Raw genomic sequence first — 22,292 nt, 5'->3', positions numbered from 1 at the left:
AGATTCCCCTAGTTTTACAGCTCAGCCACTATTGAATCAATTTGTGTGCCAATATTCTAGTTCACATGTCCTCACTGAACTTCATACATTTTATCAGTCTATAATAAAATGCTGTATTATTTCAGCCTTCTGTGATCATTTCGTTCAGTGTCATCTGTCAAAACTGTTAAGCTGTGTGAACTCACACATATACGTTTAAGTTTTCAGAGAACTCTTGCCCTTCTGTTTTGGCTGCTCTGTGAATCTGACACTGTTTCACATTTGCTTTAACGTAACTAAACCATAAAATAAAAAGGGAAAGATTTCACAGTAGCAAGGCGATGCAAAGCTGATTTTGACCTTTGAGGAAGCAGCTCTGTTTGATGTGAGTGCAGACAGCAGAGGAGGAAATGGTTTCAGAAGCAGTCTTTGTCACATATGCTCTGGCAATTCTTCTTTTATTTCCTACACTGAAGCATACTTCAGTGAATTTTTTTTTAAATGATTTGGGCTTATATAGTTAGGACCTCCTTTATTAAAATACACAAAATACAAAACCTAATTAAGACCAGCCTTTCTAATCAGAACGTCAGGTTTTGAATTTTGCTGTTGGTGTCAAAGTGAATCCACAAAAATGACAAAACAAACATCAGTAAGGGGCAGTTGGTGCACATCACCATGAAAGGAAAACACCAACCATCAGGGTTAAAAACACAAAACACACCAGTTCCTGAAATAGCCACTCCAGACTGGCTCCATGTTTCTTTTTTAGATAAATTACTAATTTCAGTTGTACTAAAAGGTCAAAGTTATCGGTTTCAGGTGTGCGGCAGCTTTAGTTGACTAATGTTTCGAAAAGGCTGGTAGTTAGCTAGGCGTTGGTACCCCTCCTCTCTACCATGTTCAATGTTTGCAGTGTTGTTTTCTTTTGGAGCATTTTTAATTACATTTTCTATAAAGTAATAAGGCTTGTTTTGTTCTTAACAGCACCAACAGCAATTTAAAAAAGAAGATCTGTGGTCTATCTTTAGTGAGTAAAATTCTAATTTTTTATTTGTTTAGGGATTATCTGTGCAGTGTATCAAAAAAGTGTATGGATGCAACTTGCTAACTAAGCTTGGCATCACTGCTTAGAACTGGAAAAACTACTCCAAATGTGTCCATATATATAGAAGGAAAGACAAGACATAAAGATGTAGTTTAACAACATTATATTGACTGATATTTTTCAGTAGCCAACCTGACGGTGTTGGGTCAAATCCATTCCCAGCCATCAGTAATCAGGCTATTTCCACAGCTGAAGGAGGAAGATGCAGTCGTAACACCACTATAAGCAGGGGAGCTCAGCTGGAGTTGGTGTGTATGTCTTTTGTGTGTCTGTGAGAGTGTATATATATATATGTGTCCTTTCCTAAAAGCTCAGGTGCTCTCAGGCGAAGTGTGAAGAGGCAGAGAGAGAAAGAGAGCGATAAAGACTTAAAAGCTCATACAGTGAAAAGCTGCAGAGCCAGTTGAAGCGAGAGAAAAAAAGTCACTTCCTTCCCTACTCCTGTAAGCTTAAGAGACCTCACTGCCACTGTTTCTACTAGAAGCTGACTCAAATCTCAAATCATACATCTTTCCATATTTGCCTCCGCTATCATCAAGCAATATACATTTTATTGGAGTTTTCTAAACCACAAACTCCCCTTAACCATCCACGTGTTTAGGTGTTCTTGGTCCCACAGCACAATAAATGAAATATTTTTCATTTCTGGACTGACATTTGATTAAATCACCCAATATGGAAGCATGGAAGATTATTTAGAGGTTAATAAAAGCTTAGTCACGTATTTGCTGGCTCTTTCATTGTCATGGTTGGCTGTGTGGCAGGCAGGCAAGCAGGAGTGGTGGATCCAAAATGCAGGACTCAGACACAGAAGTTCAACTTAAAGCGCAGCTTTATTGCTGGGAAAACCTCTTACTAAACTAAACTCACCAAAGGACAACAAAAACGCTGGTGGACTAAAACACTGAAGCAGAAATACTGAACTGGAGCTAGAGCTGGAAACAAAACACTGGTAACACGGAGGCAAAACACACACAGCTTGTTGAGGGTACGACGCAACACTGACTCAGAGAAACACAGGGACTAAATACACTGGGAAGTAACGAGGAGAATGAGACACAGAAGGAGAGCACACGAAACAAAAACACCAAAGCACAAGAAAGCCCCAAAACAAAACACGAGCCCAAAAAAAAGAACAATTCAGGGGGCCGGCCAGGGGGCCGACAGCACAGGAGTCCAAAACAGAAGAGTTCAGGGGGCCGGCCAGGGGGCCGACAGCACAGGAGGCCAAAACAGAAGAGTTCAGGGGGCCGGCCAGGGGGCCGACAGCACAGGAGTCCAAACAGGTCAGGGGGCCGGCCGTGCGGAAGCCAACGGCGGCGACGAAGGAGACGACGGAGCAGTTCAGGGGGCCGACCGCACGGAAGGCAGCGGCGGCGACGAAGGAGACGACGGAGCAGTTCAGGGGGCCGACCGCGCGGAAGGCAGCGGCGGCGACGAAGGAGACGACGGAGCAGTTCAGGGGGCCGGCCGCGCGGAAGGCAGCGGCGGCGCTCCAGTGTCAAGCGTACTGGCTGAGGCCCGGTGGATACAGGACCAGACGGGGCAGGACCAGGCGGGGCACAGGCAGAAGCTGGACCAGGCGTGGATGAAGACACGGAGGCTGGGCCTGGCGAGGCTGAAGGCTCTGATGAGGCTGGACCAGACGAGGACGAAGACTCGGATGAAGCTGGACCAGACGAGGATGATGAAGCTGGACCAGACGAGGATGATGAAGCTGCAGCAGGAGGCTGGACGGGCTCCTCGGGCCCTCCAACTGACGTGGCATGAGGCTGGACGGGATCCTCGGGCCCTCCAGCTGACGTGGCATGAGGCTGGACGGGCTCCTTGGGCCCTCCAGCTGACGTGGCATGAAGCAAGGGCTGGAGTGGTCCCTCGGACCCTCCAGCGGAGACATGAGACGAAAACTGGAGCGGTCCCTCGGACCCTCCAGCGGAGACAGGAGACGAAGGCCGGAGCGGTCCCTCGGACCCTCCAGCGGAGACTAGAGACGAAGGCCGGAGCGGTCCCTCGGACCCTCCAGCAGAAGTCATCACTAAGCCAGCAGTCATGGAGGCCACTGGCTGACACAGAGGCGACACAGGAGCCTGAGCCGAGAGTGGCTGCTGAGCAGGCGACACTGGGAGCTGAGCTGCTGGAGACACAGGTGACACTGGTGTACTGGGGTGAAGGCAACGAGGATGCAGTCCCTCTCTTAAGGGAGGATGGAATGATTTAGTGATAAAGCTTGATGGGAACAGATGCTGATGCTGAGAATACCAGGCAGCGAGGGCTTCCAGGAGGGTAGCTGACTCTACCTTGCCTGGACCGCCCATGCCAAACAGTTCGAAGCAAATCCTGGCTCTCAGAGCTGTTATTAATTGTTTTAATCCGTTAATGTCCAAAAAACCAGCTGTGCAGAGGGTGGAAGACAAAAAGTTGTCGAAAAAGACCACCTGAAAGAGTCTCTTGGGGGTGTCCTCAGCGTGGATTACCTCCCGGCAGTAATTCCACAACTGCGCGAGATACTGAGACCGTGAGTCCGCAACCATTTGATGGTTGCGTCGTTCTGTCATGGTTGGCTGTGTGGCAGGCGGGCAAGCAGGAGTGGTGGATCCAAAATGCAGGACTCAGACACAGAAGTTCAACTTAAAGCGCAGCTTTATTGCTGGAAAACCTCTTACTAAACTAAACTCACCAAAGGACAACAAAAACGCTGGTGGACTAAAACACTGAAGCAGAAATACTGAACTGGAGCTAGAGCTGGAAACAAAACACTGGTAACACGGAGGCAAAACATACACAGCTTGTTGAGGGTACGACGCAACACTGACTCAGAGAAACACAGGGACTAAATACACTGGGAAGTAACGAGGAGAATGAGACACAGAAGGAGAGCACAGCTGGGGGAAATTAGGACTGATGAGACAAGCAAAGCAGGACACATTCACATAAGACACGGACCTACAAAGTAAAACAGGAAGGATCACACAGAGACGCGAACTTGACACAGTGGATACAGCAACTAAGAAAAACAGAGACATAAACCATAAGGCAGAGGACTCTAAGAACCGAGAGACACAGAGGGGAACTCAAACATGCAGACACAGACTTACACAGAACAGAGGGGACACAGAGAAACATGAAGGGCAAGGGATCGAAACTAGAAACTCACACCAAGTACAATAATACAAAAATCACAAAGAACTAAAATGCTGGGTCAGGAGACCCAGGACCCTGACATTCATTATGTTAGAAAGATCTTTCTGAAGACTAGAACACGTTCACATATTCCATCTTTTATTTCCTTTCTACTCATTTTTTTACACCATTGCAAGCAGCAATTTTTCAACTAGCATGATACACATACACATCAATATCACAAAAAAAGAAAAAAGAAGACACATTAAATGATAAATGCCTACTATTAGGGCTCCAAATGCTCAAAGGGAATCTGTTATACTTTTTCTCTAATATATTATATCACAGTGTTAGATCTTCATATTAAATGTAGCCACAATTTCAAGTGACTAAGCTTGATATTTTATTGAATGTTTTTATTGAAAAGGTGTCAGATGAAAATGTGAAAACCATTTGAAATGGGTCACCTGTACTTATGGCCCATCAGTTCCAGTAGATTCAGCTGCCTATTACGCTGTCTAGTGACTTTAGTTTCAGTTTATTCATAATTTCCAGTCCTAGGTGTTAGAAAAAAAGATTTAAAACCCACTGTATACTCTATATTATCCATCAAATGACAGGCCAGCAGATTAAGTGACAAGCTAGGGAACATAGTGGAGACAGCCATTTCAAAAACAGAGTACCCCTGGGAGACCGGAGCATTTCCACATGAATGGCAAAGTGCTTTGATAACTGCTGGATGTGTATAAGCAACAGTTTGCTGACTCTAATTTTGACTGAATAAATGAAGAGAAAAACCACCATCGTAGGTTTAATGACAAACTAACAGCATAGAAGAGAAACTCACATTACTCCACAGACACACCACAGGCAATGAAAGCACCCCTGGAGTCGTGCACGACGCATACAGAAACAAAACTGACATCGATCAAGCTGTGCGAGTCCAAGGAGGCTTGAAGGCAAATATAATCAAATACAAGCAAAATCAATAGTCTTTTTACTCTGTTATTCTTCAGAAAAAGGGGTAAGATTAATCCTCCTTTCAAGCGCAGTCCGCAGACCATAATCCACTCGCTGCTACAATAATGTAAATGTACCATCGTACCCTCACTGCCACTATCTCCCTCCTTTCCTCTCTCGTTCTAGCGTACCCAGTACAAACATCCAGTTCATTACACTTTTGTTTTTAAGCCCTACACAACAATCAAAGAAAGAACAAAAAAATGAGATAAGACAATTTGGTCAGATCAACAAAAATGATATACTGGCTTTGCCAAAAGTGAGATTGTTGACAGTTTTTAACATTTAAACTGACATGAACAAGTCTAACAGATAAACTAAACACCACACTGATGTAAAACACACACACGCAGCATCTGGGTGCAATAAAGCAGGGCTGCACAATGAATCGATTGAAATCTTGATCACAATTTCGGCTTTCCACAGTAAAACGAACGTGATCGAGTGATGTTAAAAATGCGTGCTCCACCAAAAGACCGCAAAGCGAAAGCAAACCAAGCGCTTCATAAATCAGTGCCCGAACACGTGCCTGCATGCTCCAATCATAGCTGTTCCCTGCGGCGTGCATCTCCAAGTCTCCTGGACTAGTCTGTACGAGTAACGCTACGTTAAAAACACATTTATGCAACAAAATTGAAAAGCAATAAACATCTTTTTGTTACCAAAGTCAACAATGGTGACGAATAATTCCCGATCTGATTCTGATCCCAATACTGATTAAAATAATTGTGAGACTCATTAGGGCCATAATCATGGAGCCCAACAAAACAAGTGTTGAAAGTTTATTAGATAGTATTCCAATGCGATACTTAGTCCCTTGACTTTTCCCTCGACAGTTAGTGTTTATGTTATTCACCAACAGCAAACAATATATATCACAGTGTATAGCTCCTGTGGAAGAAGTTATGTTCCCAGGGAAATGGTATGCTGCTATTATCCCTTATATTGGGATTCTTTATTCATGAAATCATGGAGTTCACATGCTTTGTGTGTGCTCAGTATGGAGTAAAAGGAGATGCGTGCACTCACACTGAGAGGAAAAGGAGAACCTAGCGTTACTGTAAATAACAGCTATGGTCTAAAAACTCACACTGGGCTGAAATGACACTAGTGGATATAAATCCAGTGAATACATTAGCTTATTTTTAATTCATTTTGTCACGTCATAATTTATAATCTTATAAATAAATACCAGTTCAGTAAAATTGTGTTCTTGGATGTATTTATTTTACCTTATAAAGTCATGAAAATGATGTCTAAGTAAAGTCTGATATTGCTTTCCACATAAAGAATGACGTCCAGGCACAGTGAGGACTACAGCTTACTCATTTAAAACGTATCAGAGCTACAGTCAGTATGAGTAAATGTATCTGCATTAGATCAGAAGTGGAAAAAGCTGTATCAGTGCATCCCTATCTCAAATATGGCTCATTTGAAATGCACAAGCACAGTTTGGCAGAAGCATCTTTTACAGTCTTATGTGGTGCTTCACTGATTCATTGAGGGCTTTCAAGTGATTTATCTCTGTAACCAGCTGTAACTTTAGTACTGGTTTGGGAGAGTACAAGTGGAACATCATTTTACTGTCCAATCACGGTCCTAAGAAAGAACAATGTTTCTCTATCTAAGAACAATGTTTCTCTATCTATCTATTTATTTATTTATTTATTTATAAGGGGTGCAACGATACACAGAATTCAAAGGAGCTTGCAAAGAAAAGCGTCTGGACTTCTTTAAGTTGCTTGAAGACGTTTCACCTCTCATCCGAGAAGCTTCTTCAGTTCTAAGGTCAAATGGTGGAGAGTCCCAGATATAAACCTAGTGGGAGTAACCCCCCACAGAGGGACAAAAAGACCCCCTGATGATCCTCTAATCGCCTGAGCCAAGGTGTGAAACTGGGTGTGGGTCCCAATCAGCCAGAGTTTCGGGTGAGTTCATTGTGAAACCTGGCCCCACCACAATGAACACACCCGAAACTTTTTTGTCTGCTTCCACTTGTCTTTGTACTAGGATGATGTCGGAGTAAATGTGCAGTCATATTCGTTGTGTTCCCACTAGTGCTGTCAGCGTTAATCTGAAATGACGTTAACGCCACAACACTGCAAATCTCCGTTAACGAGCTACCACGGATCGCCCCGTGCGTGGGGCTGGACTGCGTCAACACATTAGCGAGCAAACTGCGCTAACGCAGTAGTTCCCATCAATGTAATTGAGCATTGCGTGGCACATCCGACATACTGTTTTACTTTTGTCCATGACGCGCTTACCTTCAGGGTCATACGTCACATGAAGACCAAAATAGTTCCCAAGTCCAGATCTGAATGAGGGTGGGGGAGGTTCAATTTGCCATGTTGCAACGAGCTTAGCTTCTGTCTCGCTAGCTTGCGCTGCGCTCAGTGGATCTGCGCTCGACAGTGCAGCCTAGGCGGAGTAGTCGAACGCAGATCCACTGAGCTCTCAACACCGACAGCATCGTCAGAAGAAAAGTTGGTAAAATAAATTACAAATTTTGTATTGTTCGATACGAAAGCACTGTATCGAACGGTTCAATATCGATACGAGTTGCACCCCTACTACCTATCTATCTATCTGTGTGTGAGATTTGAAACACACACAAAAGAAGTATCCTCTGTACTCTGGAACATGCAGCAGATTGCCATTGTTAGATTTTTCATGTCTGGCCAGAGAGCGCACACACAGCCAGCTCAGTAGAGTGAGCCACTTACAGTTGCTCAATAATCCATTTACTTGCATTTGCTGCTGCCATGACTGTAATTTCAATCACACAGACACGAGGCAGATAAGTGGGGAGCTCACTACTGAAAGGTGCCTGGTGGTGACAAGGGTTGAAATTAACCAGTGGTTCCTTGCTTGCTCGTCTGGCACGCCACAATGATGGGAACAGAAAGGCGTAAAATTTAGGTTAGAGCCTGGACTTCATTCATTCACAGTAACGGATGGATGGGAATACAAAGCTGCTAAACTTGCCAATGGAGCGATTCTTTACCTTACTTATTCCAGCAGACACCAAGGACACTGTAGAGATTTCTTCTCATTATAAACGGGCATACTTTAGTCTCCCTGAATAAACTATCAACCAATTTTAAGACTGAGAAATCATTCCCATTATTAATAATTTAGATTATGGATGTATGCTGGAGTTTTCAATGAGCCATTATTTCTTGTGTTGCATAAACAAAACGTTGGTACTGCACTTCCACACCTCATTACAAAACTGATCACTCAAGAGGTTGTAGATTTGGTGACCACTCTCATATCATGCGATGAGATCTAGTAAAAATTTACATGATGACAACATGTATGCAATAATATATTGCCAAGAGAATATTGCCTGTGTGGCATAGTGAGCCATAACACCACTGCACCGTGTTTCCAGGCAGCTTCTTTTCCCCACAAACCATTTCTTGCTGCCTCGCCTCATTAGCATTGCAAATAGCACCTAGAGCAAGAACAGCGATGGCAGCAGCAGCAGAGGAAATGGGACAGAATTAACAAATTATGTAAGAAGTGTGGAAAGGAATGAAGGAACAGAGTGTAGCAACAAGAAGGTGGGTGACAACGAGGAGGAGGTGGGAAGAGCATCTTACAAATCTGATTACACCTTAGACTTGACAGTCTGAGATGACATCCACTTTCACTGGTGCCATACCTCAATCTTGCTGAGATTAGACACCTTTCTGTACACTGCTTTTCTGCACAACAATAAAAGAAAGATGCACCAGCGCTCGCAGTGAGATTACGTAACAAACGACTTCTACAGAGTGGAAGATTTAGTCTGATGTTCTCTAATATTTACAGACAATTTAGAACTTCTTTCACGAGTACATAATGATTTAAACACATTTTCAAAGTCACATTATTGATTTACGATCGAGAAAAGAACAATATTTTATGCTACGGTGCCAGAGAACATCGCCTGAGAGCAGGAGCCTATTTCTCTGGGAGAAAAGACTCAAAGACTTGAAAGCGTTATTCCTGTAAGATGCTCATGTTTAGCTGCCATATGAATATGTCTGAAAAAGAAATTCTAGCAGCTATTAGGGTTAATACAACTGTACAAGCAATACACAAAAGGAATCAATAGATGTGGGAGTTGAATACATTAAGCAGACAAAACAAAAGCGACAATAAAAGACGCCAACAAGATAAAAAGGTAAGTTGGAATGCAGCCTATAACCTGTTTATTGACACTTCCTCTGCTGTCAGACAAAAACAAAAAGAACACTTTGGTTTTTATGTTATACACCTACCTTATATGGACTTTTCATCGTCGCTGACTGAGAGTCTCCGCTGTTATTTAAGGTTGTATTATTTTCTCTACTTACCACTGAGTGCCTGTTTTGCTGTGTGTACTCCTCGAAACACACGAACCTCGAAAAGTAAAGATATCTCTAACTGTCAGAAGTACAATATCAAGGTCAGAGGTAACCAGAGCCAGTGCTGGTTATCTATTTGGAGATACGCACATGCATCACACTACTACTAAAAGTTTTGAACCACCCCTCATTTCTGGTCTTGAGCAATAGTTCTTCAACGATGTTGTTGTTGTACGTGACCATTTTCAGAAGAAAGTCTTTGTTAAGCAACTTAACACCCACCTACGAATAATTCAGGCATAAAACAGTCACCTAACTCAAAGGAAGAACTACTGTTGTGGTGTATCTTTAGTCACTTTGTTGCTTGCAGATTGTCACAAAAACATGAAATTTGTTCCCATTTCTTTAGCTGAATCTAAAAAAAGATCATGCAGTTTGACAGACACAAAATAGTATTGTTGCACCACCAAGTTGATTCCTAAAGCGCTATTAGCTAAAACAAAAACACTAAAAGAAAAAGAAGCTGCAGGCCTAAAAGCTACCTATACTAGATTAGTATCTAAAGGTTATGTCCTTAAAAAATGAAAAAAAAAAATTGACACAGGACCTAAGAGATACATCTAACCCTTCAGTTGTATCTACTGTTGGTCTCAGTGAAAATGAAACATGGAGAAAAAGCTCCGGTATGCCCCCCCCCCCCCCAAAAAAAAAAAAAAAATACAAGACCTTGAATGAAAATCAATGCCAATATGTCCTTTGGGGTAGTGAATCCAGAGGTCACATTTCTGGTTCAAACTCTCATTTTATGTATTTATGGTGAAGATCAAGACAAGTACAACAGTGAGCATCTACGTCCATCTGTAAAACACAGTGGAGGCTCTGCCATTGGGTTGCATTTTAGACAGTGGCGTTGGGGATGTTGTCAAAATTGATGCAATTATGAAAGCAGACAAAAGCTAACAGACTTTGATCCAAGTGCAATACCAAATTGGAATTGTCTGATTGGCAACGCCTTCATTTATCAGCATGATAATGATCTAAAACACCCTGCCAGTGCAGTAAAAGTATACCTCGGTAGACAATGGAACACTATTAGTCATGGATTGGCCTCCCCAATAATGTAACATTATTAAAAAAGAATAAAAAGGCAGACAACATCAAAAGAAGAGCTTTGAATGCCAATCAAGAAGCCTGGTAAACTAATCCTGAAGAGAACTTAAAGAAATGACAAGAAAATTGAATAAGAGTTCGAGCTGTGTTGAAGAAAAAAGATTCTACTAAATAGTGACTTTGAAGCTTGTTCGAATTGTACAAACTCTGTTTTTGTCTTAAATATTATATTTCCACATACTATTTCCTATTTTCTTGGTAAAATATATGGGTCAAGGCTTTTGTATACTACTGTGGATATATAAATATTATATTTTAAACACTATGAGCTGCAATCCTAAAGAGGCTATACTGCACAGGAAAAACACTGGCTGTGCTGAAGTGAGCTCATGTACTAGTGGGTAATGCACTCTGAGAAATGCTGTAATGAAACGGTATTGAAAACGAGGCCAGAAGGAAGAAAAGGCCAGGCCCTGATGTAAGTGTCACTACTCATCATCTGGTGTAGTCAAGGTCAGGACCCCATGTGGTCCCATGGTATTTCTGTTTAGCTTTTAAAGAAATGGCCAGAGAGAAAGATTGGTGCACCAAGATTGCTAGCCAAGGCTCCAGTTGATTGCCCTTTATTTCACTGACCTTGCTCAGAAAGCTCTCTTTTAACAGAGAGCTAAAACATTTCACGATAAAACCATTTTCAATAACTACGGCTGCTGAATGTTGGCGTTTCCTGAAATCTCTGCTTTCCTTTGCTCAGTCACTAGAAATAATACTAATGGAAAAAACCCCAAGCTTCATCAAAGATCTGACGGCAAAGGAAAACAGTAACAATGGTTTTAAATGTCAGCAAATATTTCTGTCTCTGCACTTATTATAATTGCTTGTGACATGTAATGAGGCAGGGTTCTCTCTGAATCAGTCTGCCAATTATGTGGCGTGAAAGCTGGTCTGGTTTGTGTGGTGTGTCTAACAAAATGTGGAGGCCCCTCTCGCAGTGGGGGCCGGCTCGACTCGGATGCTTCTGCACCGTGGCCGCAACTGCTCAGCACTCAGTGGGGGTAACACAAGGAGCCCTATAGTGCGGTAATGCAATATTCATGGTGGGGTGTGAGCAGAGCAGTTAAACACAGCAGAGTTGTGAGAAGACCTTGCAGCCCTCTATCAGGGAGCAGCTGCAGCTCGGGCTTGTTCCCCTCTCCAAAGCCGATCCTCATGCTCAAGTATTGTGTCTTTCTTTCTCTGCCCTCCCCTGTTCCCTCTCTGCTGCCTCTCACTCAACCATTAATTTTTAATCACAACTTAAATGGCTGCCTTGGCTGCGGCTGTGGGGGCAGCGAGTCAAGGGCTCTTGCCTCTGGTTACAAAGTAGGAAATAAATTTGAAGAGATCAAGCTAAACATACATGGAGGGTGAGGACTGACTAGGGAGAAATGTAGAAGGAGGAAAGATATCAACTTGCTGCTGCCATTACAGCTTAATTAGAATTTCAACTCTTTCATCTTAGACTTTGCATTGCAACAGCTACAGGAAATTGAGATCAAATTAAGATAGAGAATTGGATATTTTTTCCTTTTTTGAAGGATTTTTGGAGGCCATGAGAAAGAATGAGAAGATGAAATGAGCGGATTTAGATAATATAAGACAGATATTTAGATCTGCCAAATAGCAGACACATGCTGATACCAGAGCTTAAAACAATGAATCGATTAACAAAAAATAATAATAAGCAACAACTGCATTACTCCAGCTAGTAAATTACAAATTTGCTTCTTCTCTTTGCAATATGCAATTTTAGACTGTGTGTTTTGGGGTTACGCAGTTTAAGCAAGCTCAAAATATCAATTAGGACGTGAGGAAATTCTAAGTGTTGTTTCATAGACACAACAAATTAGTTAGGTGTGATGATAATCAGAAAATAAACGCTCTCAGAAGCAGCAAAATGCAGAGAGTATAAAAATACCGCTCACAGCAGGAGTATATAAAGAGCTGAAGCACTTCTCCGTGAAGGACGAGGTTGTATCGATGTTGTCATGAGGTGGCAGCACTCAGGTTTTCCCCTGCATTATTTATTTTCCGTACTGGGGTGGTCTGACCCACTCTTATAATGAGAGCTAGAGTCACGGTCTGTTTGGAGTCCCGGGGCAACGGCGTGCAACCGTGTCCCTGGATCACTGCTCAACCACACAGGCCTCTACACAGCCACTGTTTGCTCAGACTTCACTTGGACTGTAAAAGTCAAGCCTTGTTGACACATCTGTGCCGTCTCTCCCCGAGGCTAATGGCTATTACATCTGTCTGCTTCTTTTCAGAGCGAGAGGAAAACTACAAGAATCAAATGCTTTTTCGAAAACAGGCAAAGTGAAAACAGTGACAGATGATGGAAAGCTGACAGCCGCCTCTGAGGGGAATTACCGCTGCTGATGTTTTCTCGCAAGCGCAGTCAGATGATCACATTAGTTAAGATGTGCTTTGAAAGAAATGTTGATAGCTCTGTAGCAGCAGAGTGTCAGTGTTTACACTAATACCACTGTGCTTTTCACAAGTCTGTCTTTACATTAATAGGTAACGCAATATTTCTCTCAAGGCCGCCTAACATAAACATAACAATATAATAACATCTGGCTACAAAGTGCTGCAGGGAGACCCAGGATATTAACGCTGCTGTAAGACTATTATATAAACATTTAATAACACATACAGTTTACTCTTAAAAAGTACATTCCGTTTTTTATGCATTCATTTATTTGACAATATAAAAACCTCTTAACAAAATGGATTTCATAAGTCTGAAATTCCGTACATAGCAAACCTCCAGAATTTGGCATGAGTCGAAGTCGGATTGCATGTTCTCCCTGCGTCTGGGTGGGTTCTCTTCTGATTCTCCAGCTTCCTCCCACAGTCTAAAAACATGTCTAAAAACATGCCTGTTAGGTTAACTGATGACTCTAAATTGGCTGGAGTTGTGGGCGTGGGTGTGAATGACTGTTTGTCTCTCTGTGTTAACCCTATCATAGACTGTTGACCTGTCCAGGGTGTACCCCACCTTTTACCCTTGATAGCTGGGATAGGATCCAGCCTCCCTGCAACCTAAACTGGAAAAAGCAATTAAGGAAATGGGTAAATTATATGCTATATGTGCACTTGGACCTACACTTATACGTGAATTGAAGTGCTTAGATTTTTTTTAATTACACAAAAACGAAGTATCCCTGTAATTCCATTACTTCAGACAGGCACGAGTAACCTAACTAACATCTTAAAGTGAATACGCAATTACAGCTATTTAAATGGAATCATTATTCATGCATAGAGCCTTATTAGGAGTGATTACTGACTCTTGACAACCATCAGCAATACTTCAGAGATCTTTCCTTTCTTCATTTAGCAGATTGACAGTTAATCCCGCTACCCAATTCGCTGATAGCGTTACAGCTTTGCTATTCTGACATGAAGGGGAAATAAAACACACAGTCAGCATTTGAACTGCCAGCATAATGGGACCGGCACAGTACAGATCAGTATCAGAGAGCATGCATAATATTCTAGCTAACATCCATAATTTTCTACTGCATGCCAGGAAGTTCCCTGACACACCACATTTGGATGCTATAATATTAATATTAAAGTAGATCATTAATAAAAAAGTAGTCTGAAAATATACTTTTATGTGGGGCTTATTTTAAAAAATGGCTCAAGTTATTAAATATATATTGAGTTTCATCACCTCAAAAAGGGAAGTTTAATAAAGTATAATTTTAAATGTTTTCAGGCTACTTCATTGATGAGATTACGACGTGTTTATACACCACTCTGCAATCATTAGATTATCAGTAGTTATTATTAATCTCTGGCTCTTTTCCAAAGTGGGTCTTTTATCCCGTCTTCAGCCCCTCACCCCCAGCTGGTCGCAGCAGATGGCTGCCCCTCCCTGAGCTGGTTCTACTGGAGGTTCCTTTAAGTGAAAAGGGAGTTTTTCCTTCCTACTGTAGCCAAATGCTTGCTTAAAGGGGAGTGTTGAGTTTTAAACATATATATATATTTAAATAATTGAACTAAAACTGATTTCCCTTGACTCTCCCTTTACAGTGACCCCAATCAAACAAGCTTAATTTGACCACATCTCGCACAGCTGAATGTTCACTGTTGATGCTGTTATTGTGAAGCAAGGTCAACATCGGCAAACAGCTGAATACACTCATTAATTATTCATGATTTATGATACATTACTAACTGGCTAAGATAAAATGGATCAGCTCTAATTTTAGACAGCGTTATTACAGTTCCTGTTATGTTCAAACTCATTTCTTCAAATGTTTTCTTTGACCGAAATGGCAACATCAAAATGTAAAAACACATAGCTGGGTAGGTAAACACTCACCAACAGCTTATTGGCCATGTCTAGTTTAACATCCTCACCTCGATCAGCTATTCGAACTGTGCAAATAATCCACCCATTGATCTTTAGTTCCTTAACTGACAAATAAACAAAATCAGGGCCGCAGCCCAACTGCAGTCTTGCTAACTAGCAGACCGCTCGTAATTACTTCAACACAAACACAGAGCCAAATGTGCGTGCACATACCTGCTCACACACACACACACACACACACACACACACACACACACACACACACACACACACACACACACACACACACACACACACACACACACACACACACACACACACACACACACACGGGAGTAATCGCTCACTAATCAAGGACATTGATTACATCGCAAAACACATCTATCTGCACTCTACCCCCCATCCCCCACCGTGCTGACACAGATTGAAATGTGGGAATGAAAACACAAAACTGAGGGCACACAACATAAAGGTGGAGCTTAAATGGAGAAGAAGGCCAGATGTTTTAAACCGGTCTTTTGAATTATACATTTCACAATAAGTAATCTGTACTAGAGTGTTATATATTTACAATGCAGCTAGAAAAAGGTGCTATTAATGTATAGTGTGTTCACCAAGTAATATAAATGCTGCACACGAATGGAGACACAGAAGAAAGTGTGTTGAGTTTGCTGCTTTGTTAAGTCGATGAGTAGCCGCGTGCTTGAAACCCTGGATCTGGGTAGACTGTGCATAAATAATTAGCTGTGTTCTCTGTAAGCCGCAGGTAAGATTGAAACCAACTGTGTGATGAGCCAAGCAGCCATGTGAAAAATTTTTTTTTTTTTCCCTTCTCGCCTGGAAAAAAGTGAAGACTATTTGTAGCATTAAAATAATTTGGTTACAAAACCTCTAATTTGGAATTGAGTGTAAGGTACAAGTATTACTCTCCCGCCTGCCACGTACCTGATGAGAAAACTAATTTTTTTAAGTGTCACCCTCTCAGATACCATCAGAACTTGATCCAGAGATAATCTATAACTACTCGATGCATCTCGATGAAGGACACAGTGCAGTATATTCAAATGCCTTTATCACACAGACAAGGATACAAGCTGTTCAAACCAGTGCCACATATGGTGTGTTCACACATTCACTGTAAAGATTAAAATAACAGTAGCAATATGAATTAAAAAAAACAGCCATATGAATTGTACAGAAAGGATGCTTCACACACAGCGACGTGACACTAAAGACAGCAGTAGCACGTCAAATGCTGACTGATATGTATTTTGTAACGGCGTCTGATAAAGGCAACAATGCTTGTTAAGATAAGAAAAGACAAATCTCTTGTTACAACAAAGAGCAATTTCTTTACACTGCCTTTTCACCCTTTAGTAAAATATAAAGCCAGAAGGTTTCATTACGAAGGGCAGCTGATAAAACCTCTGAGCTCAACTGCAATCAAATGCTACAAAGCTCCGAGGCAAAGCCTGTCCTGCTGGGGCTACACAATATTTAAAAATGTTTTTTTTTTTTAAAATACGCTCTTAGTTAATTTTCCAAACCAAGATCTGGCTTCTACTTCAAAGCATCTTTTCCCTTACTCAACTCAGTGAAGGGAAACAAACATAGTAAAAAAATATTCAACATATCGTGTCTCAAAATGTAAAGACATCCTTTCAATATCCTGTCAGCACCAAGACGAATCGCTCGCTCTTTTCACTGGGGCTGGGCAATTAATCAAATAACTCCATTAATCAACATTATGACTTTCTAACCGACCTAATTTTACTCATGTCGATATATTCAATAAATTAAATCTTTCACGCAGGCAGTCAGCCAATCTGCAACTACTGTAGCTGCCTTATCGTGCCCAGTTAGTGTATCCTCATAACCTTTGTTAACTGGGGTGTAAAACAAATCTATTTAAGATACTAAGCCAAAATGTAAATAAATAAATACTTAGTTGGGCTCAAAGTCAATTTTGTTTTCTTATTGCACTGTAAAAATGTAAAAATATACACATTAAAACCCATTTTGTAGTGAATTATGTAACGGTTACATCACTGTAATATGGATTTTAGGTAAAATCTCCCATCACTATCACTGTAGTCTGTTAGGCTTTTGTAATATCATAATGTGCATAACAAGCATAACAATCAATCCCTGAAAGCTCATAAAGTTAAGAGGTGGCAAAAGATGCTCACCAAACTCAGTGCAGACCTACATGTCAAACATACGTGGAGGTCAGGTGAGTTTAGACGAGCAAAGAAAAAACGCGTAATCCTTTCCCAACACAAGTAAAAAAAGAAGGCCATGCTTCATTCTTCATACTGACTTGGATGCCAGCTAACACATTCCTCTGTGTGTAAAGTCTTGACTAAGTATAGTCTGGAAACGACTGATCGCAGAGCTTTCTGCCAGTGTTCATTTACTGAAACATCCCAATTTTAAAACAATGCAAAAACACATTGTTATTCATTCAGTTATTTACAGTTCCTAATTTAGCATGCAGGAGTGTTGTTACTGAATCTGTAAGGACAAGCAGATCTAGCATGGCAAAGTTTATTGCTTGGGGCTCTCTCTGGCTCCCATGTCTGTGTGCTCTGGTCTCTACTCAGCAGCTCAGCTCCCTCCTCTCTCTTCTCCTCTACTCTCCCCATTAACCGGCTGACAGATCAGTAATAAACACAGCCTGTCACCTTCAAGGCCTGCCTCTCATTTACTAGAGAACACATGAAACCCCACTTGCTCATTCCCTCTCTATCTCCCTCTCTCTCTTTTTTTTCCCTTCATCTGCTGGGCTCATTGGAGCTGAAACCCGATTTTTGGCCCCTGCAGCCTCCGAGGCAGCAAATTCTCTTCTGCACCCAGATAGTCCTGAGAAAGGCATGAATATTAAATGGAAAATCCATGAATAAATAACCAAAAAAGGACTTCCGTTGCTCTAACCTCTTTCTGTCTCCCAGCAGTGGACGACAGAAGAAGAAGAACAGCACAAGGGAGAAACAGAAGAGAGAAAAAAAGAGAAAATCACGACTATCTCAAGAGAAAAGATGGACATTTGTTAGGTAATTTGCAATCCCATGGTGCAGTGATTTCACACTTAAAACAAAAACGGTAATCACAAGGTAACAGTGTAGCTGATGGTTAGTAGAACAAAATTAAGATGCAGTATTTTCTCAGGGTATATGTTGTGTGATTTCCATACTGAGTGATTATGGGCTATACATATTGCAAGAGCTCAATAATGTATGCACACAGAAAATTATAATCACACTGAAAGAAGAGCAGGAAGTGAGATGTTGAATGTTTAGCAAATAAATAATGAGAAATGTGTATTTTTGATGTGTAGTCCCCGGGCTTGTGGCTGTTACACAGAACATGTAAATATGGATTTCTTTGCTTTAAGCAATTCCCTCAAGAGTACTTAATAGGTTCTGCATTTTTTACAGAGCAACCTGGAGACAAATCATATGATAAACATGCAATGGAGCTACTACACAACAAAGTACTGTCTGTGTGTTACTGGGATATTATGCGTTTCTGTGGGATAGTGTTACATACACTGTTAATCGAAGTACCATCTCTAATACAATTCACTTAACTGAATATCAGAAGTAAAATAGTAGTTAAACTTATAATCTCAGCAACAACACTGGTGCAGCTGAGCTGTATTAACTTACTACGAATGGAAAGTCCTCTGCATAAAAAACCCAACTGATTACAGGCAGAGTAAACTGAGAAGCCTCAACTGTGTTGTGTTTTCTTCTAAAATAAAAGGCAACACGGGAGAGAAAAGGAATAAACAATAACCTGTGTTTTTGGCAGAGGTAAACTGATGGACTAATCATTATCCGAGCAGTGTTTTACTGTTTGCTAACAGCACGTGTGTTCAAGTAATTTAATTTTCCCTGCTGACAAAGAAATACCAAGTTAGACCTTTCCAAGAGTGATTAATGTAAGCTTATCTGAAACCACGAGTTACTCGAGACATCCAATAGGATCTAGTGCTACATCCAATCTAGGGAAACCGGTGGCTTGACATTGTGCTGCAAGCACAATTCTTCAGACAGGAAATAGCCTTACAAGCTCACTGCCTTTGAAAGGATTGCTTAAAAAAATAGTTTGCAATAATAATGCAAATACCAGGTCAGCTTGTCTGCAAACAGACAGTTTATGGACAAGTTGCACTGATTACAGCGTGTTAGCAATCTGTCTAGTGATCAGATGCAACTATTTGTCAATCAACTGGAAAGAATTCAGTGCGATCACTGGAAAACCACTGATTTTTCCTTATGAGAAGGTTGTTTCTCATAAGGAAAGGCAAAGGCATAACTAACAGTGGTATTATAATTATTAATAACATCTCTCAAGAGTGCATGTTTTCATCAGCATTCAACAATTTAAGTTAACATCTTTATCATAGTTTCTATCAATGGTCCACTGGAGAGAAAAATATTACTAAATACTTTGGCGAAATTGCTTTATTGTATAATGTCAGCATAAAAGTAATGCTGTGATATTATGCTTTCCAACTATTTAGAGGGCTTTTAAAAAAGATGAAAGAAAATGTTGGCGGCACTTCAGGCTTAAAGAAGAACTACACTGTCAACCTTGAGGTCCTCGGGGGGGAAAAAAAGACTCCAGTTTCCAGCGATTTTCAGATTATATATGTCAATGAATTACACTACTTGAGATTCCATCGTGACCTGGTGTCGAAGCTGAATTTCTCATCTTGGCAATTATACCCTTGACTTCCTTTCTTGTCGTGAGAAACCTGAACAAAAGAGAGCTCTATTGTATCTGCTGGAGAGCCATCAGTGTGACTAATCTGTGCAGCAGAAGATAAGCTTTGTTCACAAAGTACTCAGTGGAGTCATATGTTCACAAGTTACTCTATGTTCAGTGGAAAGTGAATGAAGAGCTCTTTAAAAGCTGTTAAAGGACTATTATTTACATCTCTAATAAGGAACAATTGCATTTTGGTTCTGTACTGTCCAAAACACTGCATGTGGTTACAGAGATTCATTTGCATATGTAGCTTATGTGCAAATGAATTATTTCCATCATACAATACTAAGCAAAAGACTGGAACCTTCCCTCAATTCATATATTTTGCTAGAAAAAGGGAAACATGTGGGACATAACACAAAAACAAAGTTTATACAGTTCCAGCAAGCTTAAAAGTTAATATTTGAGTATTTAAGTTTAAGTAGTCTTCAGGAATAGTTCTCCAGGCTTCTTGTAGGACATTAAAAGCTCTTCTTTGTATGGCTGCCTTTTGTTCTGCCCTCTGTCAAGAAGATCCGATACCGCTTCAACGGTGCTCTGGGGAGGCCAATCCAGGACTGAGAGAAAAACAAACAGTGGGACACTATCAGGTATATTTTTACTGCATTGGCAGTTTGTTTGGGAACCAATGCCATCTTTTCAGATGGTATTTTATGGTGGATCATCTGTGTTCATAATTTCTGATGAGGCTTCAATAGATGGATCAACTCCAGAGCCAGATGCATGTCTCAGGTCCCGTGTCAGGTCTTTGCTGGATTGTTCCATAATTTTTAAGGACATGACTTTTAGATATTGTTCATATGCTGTTAATAGTTTTTACGTCGCCAATTCTTTTGTCCAGTTCGTCCAATTGTTTAAAGGACACCCTGCTGAGACATGTCAAGTGTTCATCCTGTTAGACCAAAAATACCATTTTAAGCCTGTCAAACTGTTTTATTTTTTTTCATTGACTCAACAAAAGAAATGGGAACAAATTATGTGTTTTTGCATCAGTGCCTAAAGACAGAAATTAAAATTGGTTTGTTGTTAGTTGCCTGTTATTTGCAGACACAACAGTGAATCGTACTTTAGTTAGATGTCTATTTCAAGTTTGAATGATTCATAGGTCAGTGTTAAGTGGAAAAACAAAAAATTACTGACTGAAAATGAAGTGAAAGAGCAGCCAATGTCCAAAGAATAACTGAAACACCTTCAGAAAGCCTTGAGAGCTACTGCTCAAGACCAATGCAATATAAATACTATATATTTTGCTTCTTTAAACCAAAGTACAAAGGAATGAGGGGTGGCTAAATACTTTTGCACAGTACTGTATAGTATGCTGAATAAAAGTCCAAGAATCCCAGTAGAACAAATACACACTGTAGCACAATCAGCCAGCGGTTCTTTGAAGCAAGCAAATTAATGCAAGATGGAAACACAAGGCATTCGCTGCCTGGAGCTAATGAATGATTCTGTACACTGATCCTCAACTGTTGCACTTCTAAATCATTGCTCAAGTCAGATGAATATAGGAATGCTTGTACATTTTTTTCTCTTATTTGAGAACTCTTAGACAAAGGCTTAAAGCCATGTGATTCACTCATGGAGCGTTACACTGGGAATGTACTCCTGCTTGAAAGCAACTGAATTTTACATTTTTGGATGCATCATAATAGGAAGGTCAACCCTGGATCTCATTACTTTGTTCTGCAAAAACTCAAGTAGCAGCTTCAGGCAGTCCAGTCAATATATCTGACAATATAAGACGTGATGGAGAGTTTAAGATAATAAAGGGCACAAACTACCTGTGCATGAAAGCAGGCAGACTAATAGTTCAGATCTCCAGCAGGCTACAGCACCTACGATTCTTAAATCAGTCTTGTTTGGTGGCTATTTGTGATGAATCCAACTGACTTGAGGTTCAGTTGCAGGAACACAGATTTCCTGCATGGATCCTTGAGTGCTACGAGATAATAAACTGTTCAGTGGCATTTGTTCTATTTCTTTTTATAATGCTGAAATACAACCAGCTGTTATGACCCAGTGAACATTATGATTGCTTTTCACATCCTTTACTTTGTTTACGTCTGGGTTATTTTATGTAAGTGTTTAAGACAAGCCCCTGTCAGTTAATATTAGATTTATCAAGCATTGTATGGTTAAATGTCTTAAGTAGAGCGGCATATGGTCTGTGTTTTACTTTTCCAGCGCTGTGTACGTAGCCACTTCAGAGGATGTCAGGCTTAGAAAAAACATAGGGGAGAGAAGGTTATCTACATGAGGTATAGGAGAAGGAAATCTGGATTCATGTCACAGAGTCAAATAGCTTTCAAAACCCAAACGGACCTTCAGCTCACAAAGACGCACACATACAGATTCAAATGTACACAGGATGTGACCATAAACCTTAATGCACATCCCTTATTACATGAGTGAGTCTTGACTGTACATCATTTTAAATGTCACAGACTCCTCCGCAGGGTAATGACTAATCAAC

The 22,292-nt window shown here is 40.9% G+C and overlaps 1 protein-coding gene across 2 annotated transcripts in view; it reads right to left on the bottom strand.

The window, feature by feature from the left end:
* Positions 1-22,292, bottom strand: part of trip4 (thyroid hormone receptor interactor 4) — an 83,436-nt gene that overhangs the window by 26,035 nt on the left and 35,109 nt on the right. Inside the window, exon 13 of one of the 2 annotated variants that reach the window (XM_085459095.1) lies at positions 19,172-20,373. The exons of the other annotated variant lie outside the window; for it this stretch is intronic. Coding sequence (XP_085315221.1) covers positions 20,234-20,373 — 140 coding nt within the window. The 3' untranslated portion in view covers positions 19,172-20,233. Of the gene's footprint in view, positions 1-19,171; positions 20,374-22,292 lie in introns of those variants that run through there. 2 annotated transcript variants of the gene reach the window in all.

This window comes from Copadichromis virginalis, linkage group LG1 (genome assembly GCF_057382275.1).
Source record: "Copadichromis virginalis isolate Kocher_CV1m ecotype Utaka linkage group LG1, C_Virginalis_male_GT1.1, whole genome shotgun sequence".
Taxonomy (NCBI): Eukaryota; Metazoa; Chordata; class Actinopteri; order Cichliformes; family Cichlidae; genus Copadichromis; species Copadichromis virginalis.
This window is presented reverse-complemented; position numbering and strand designations above follow the sequence as displayed.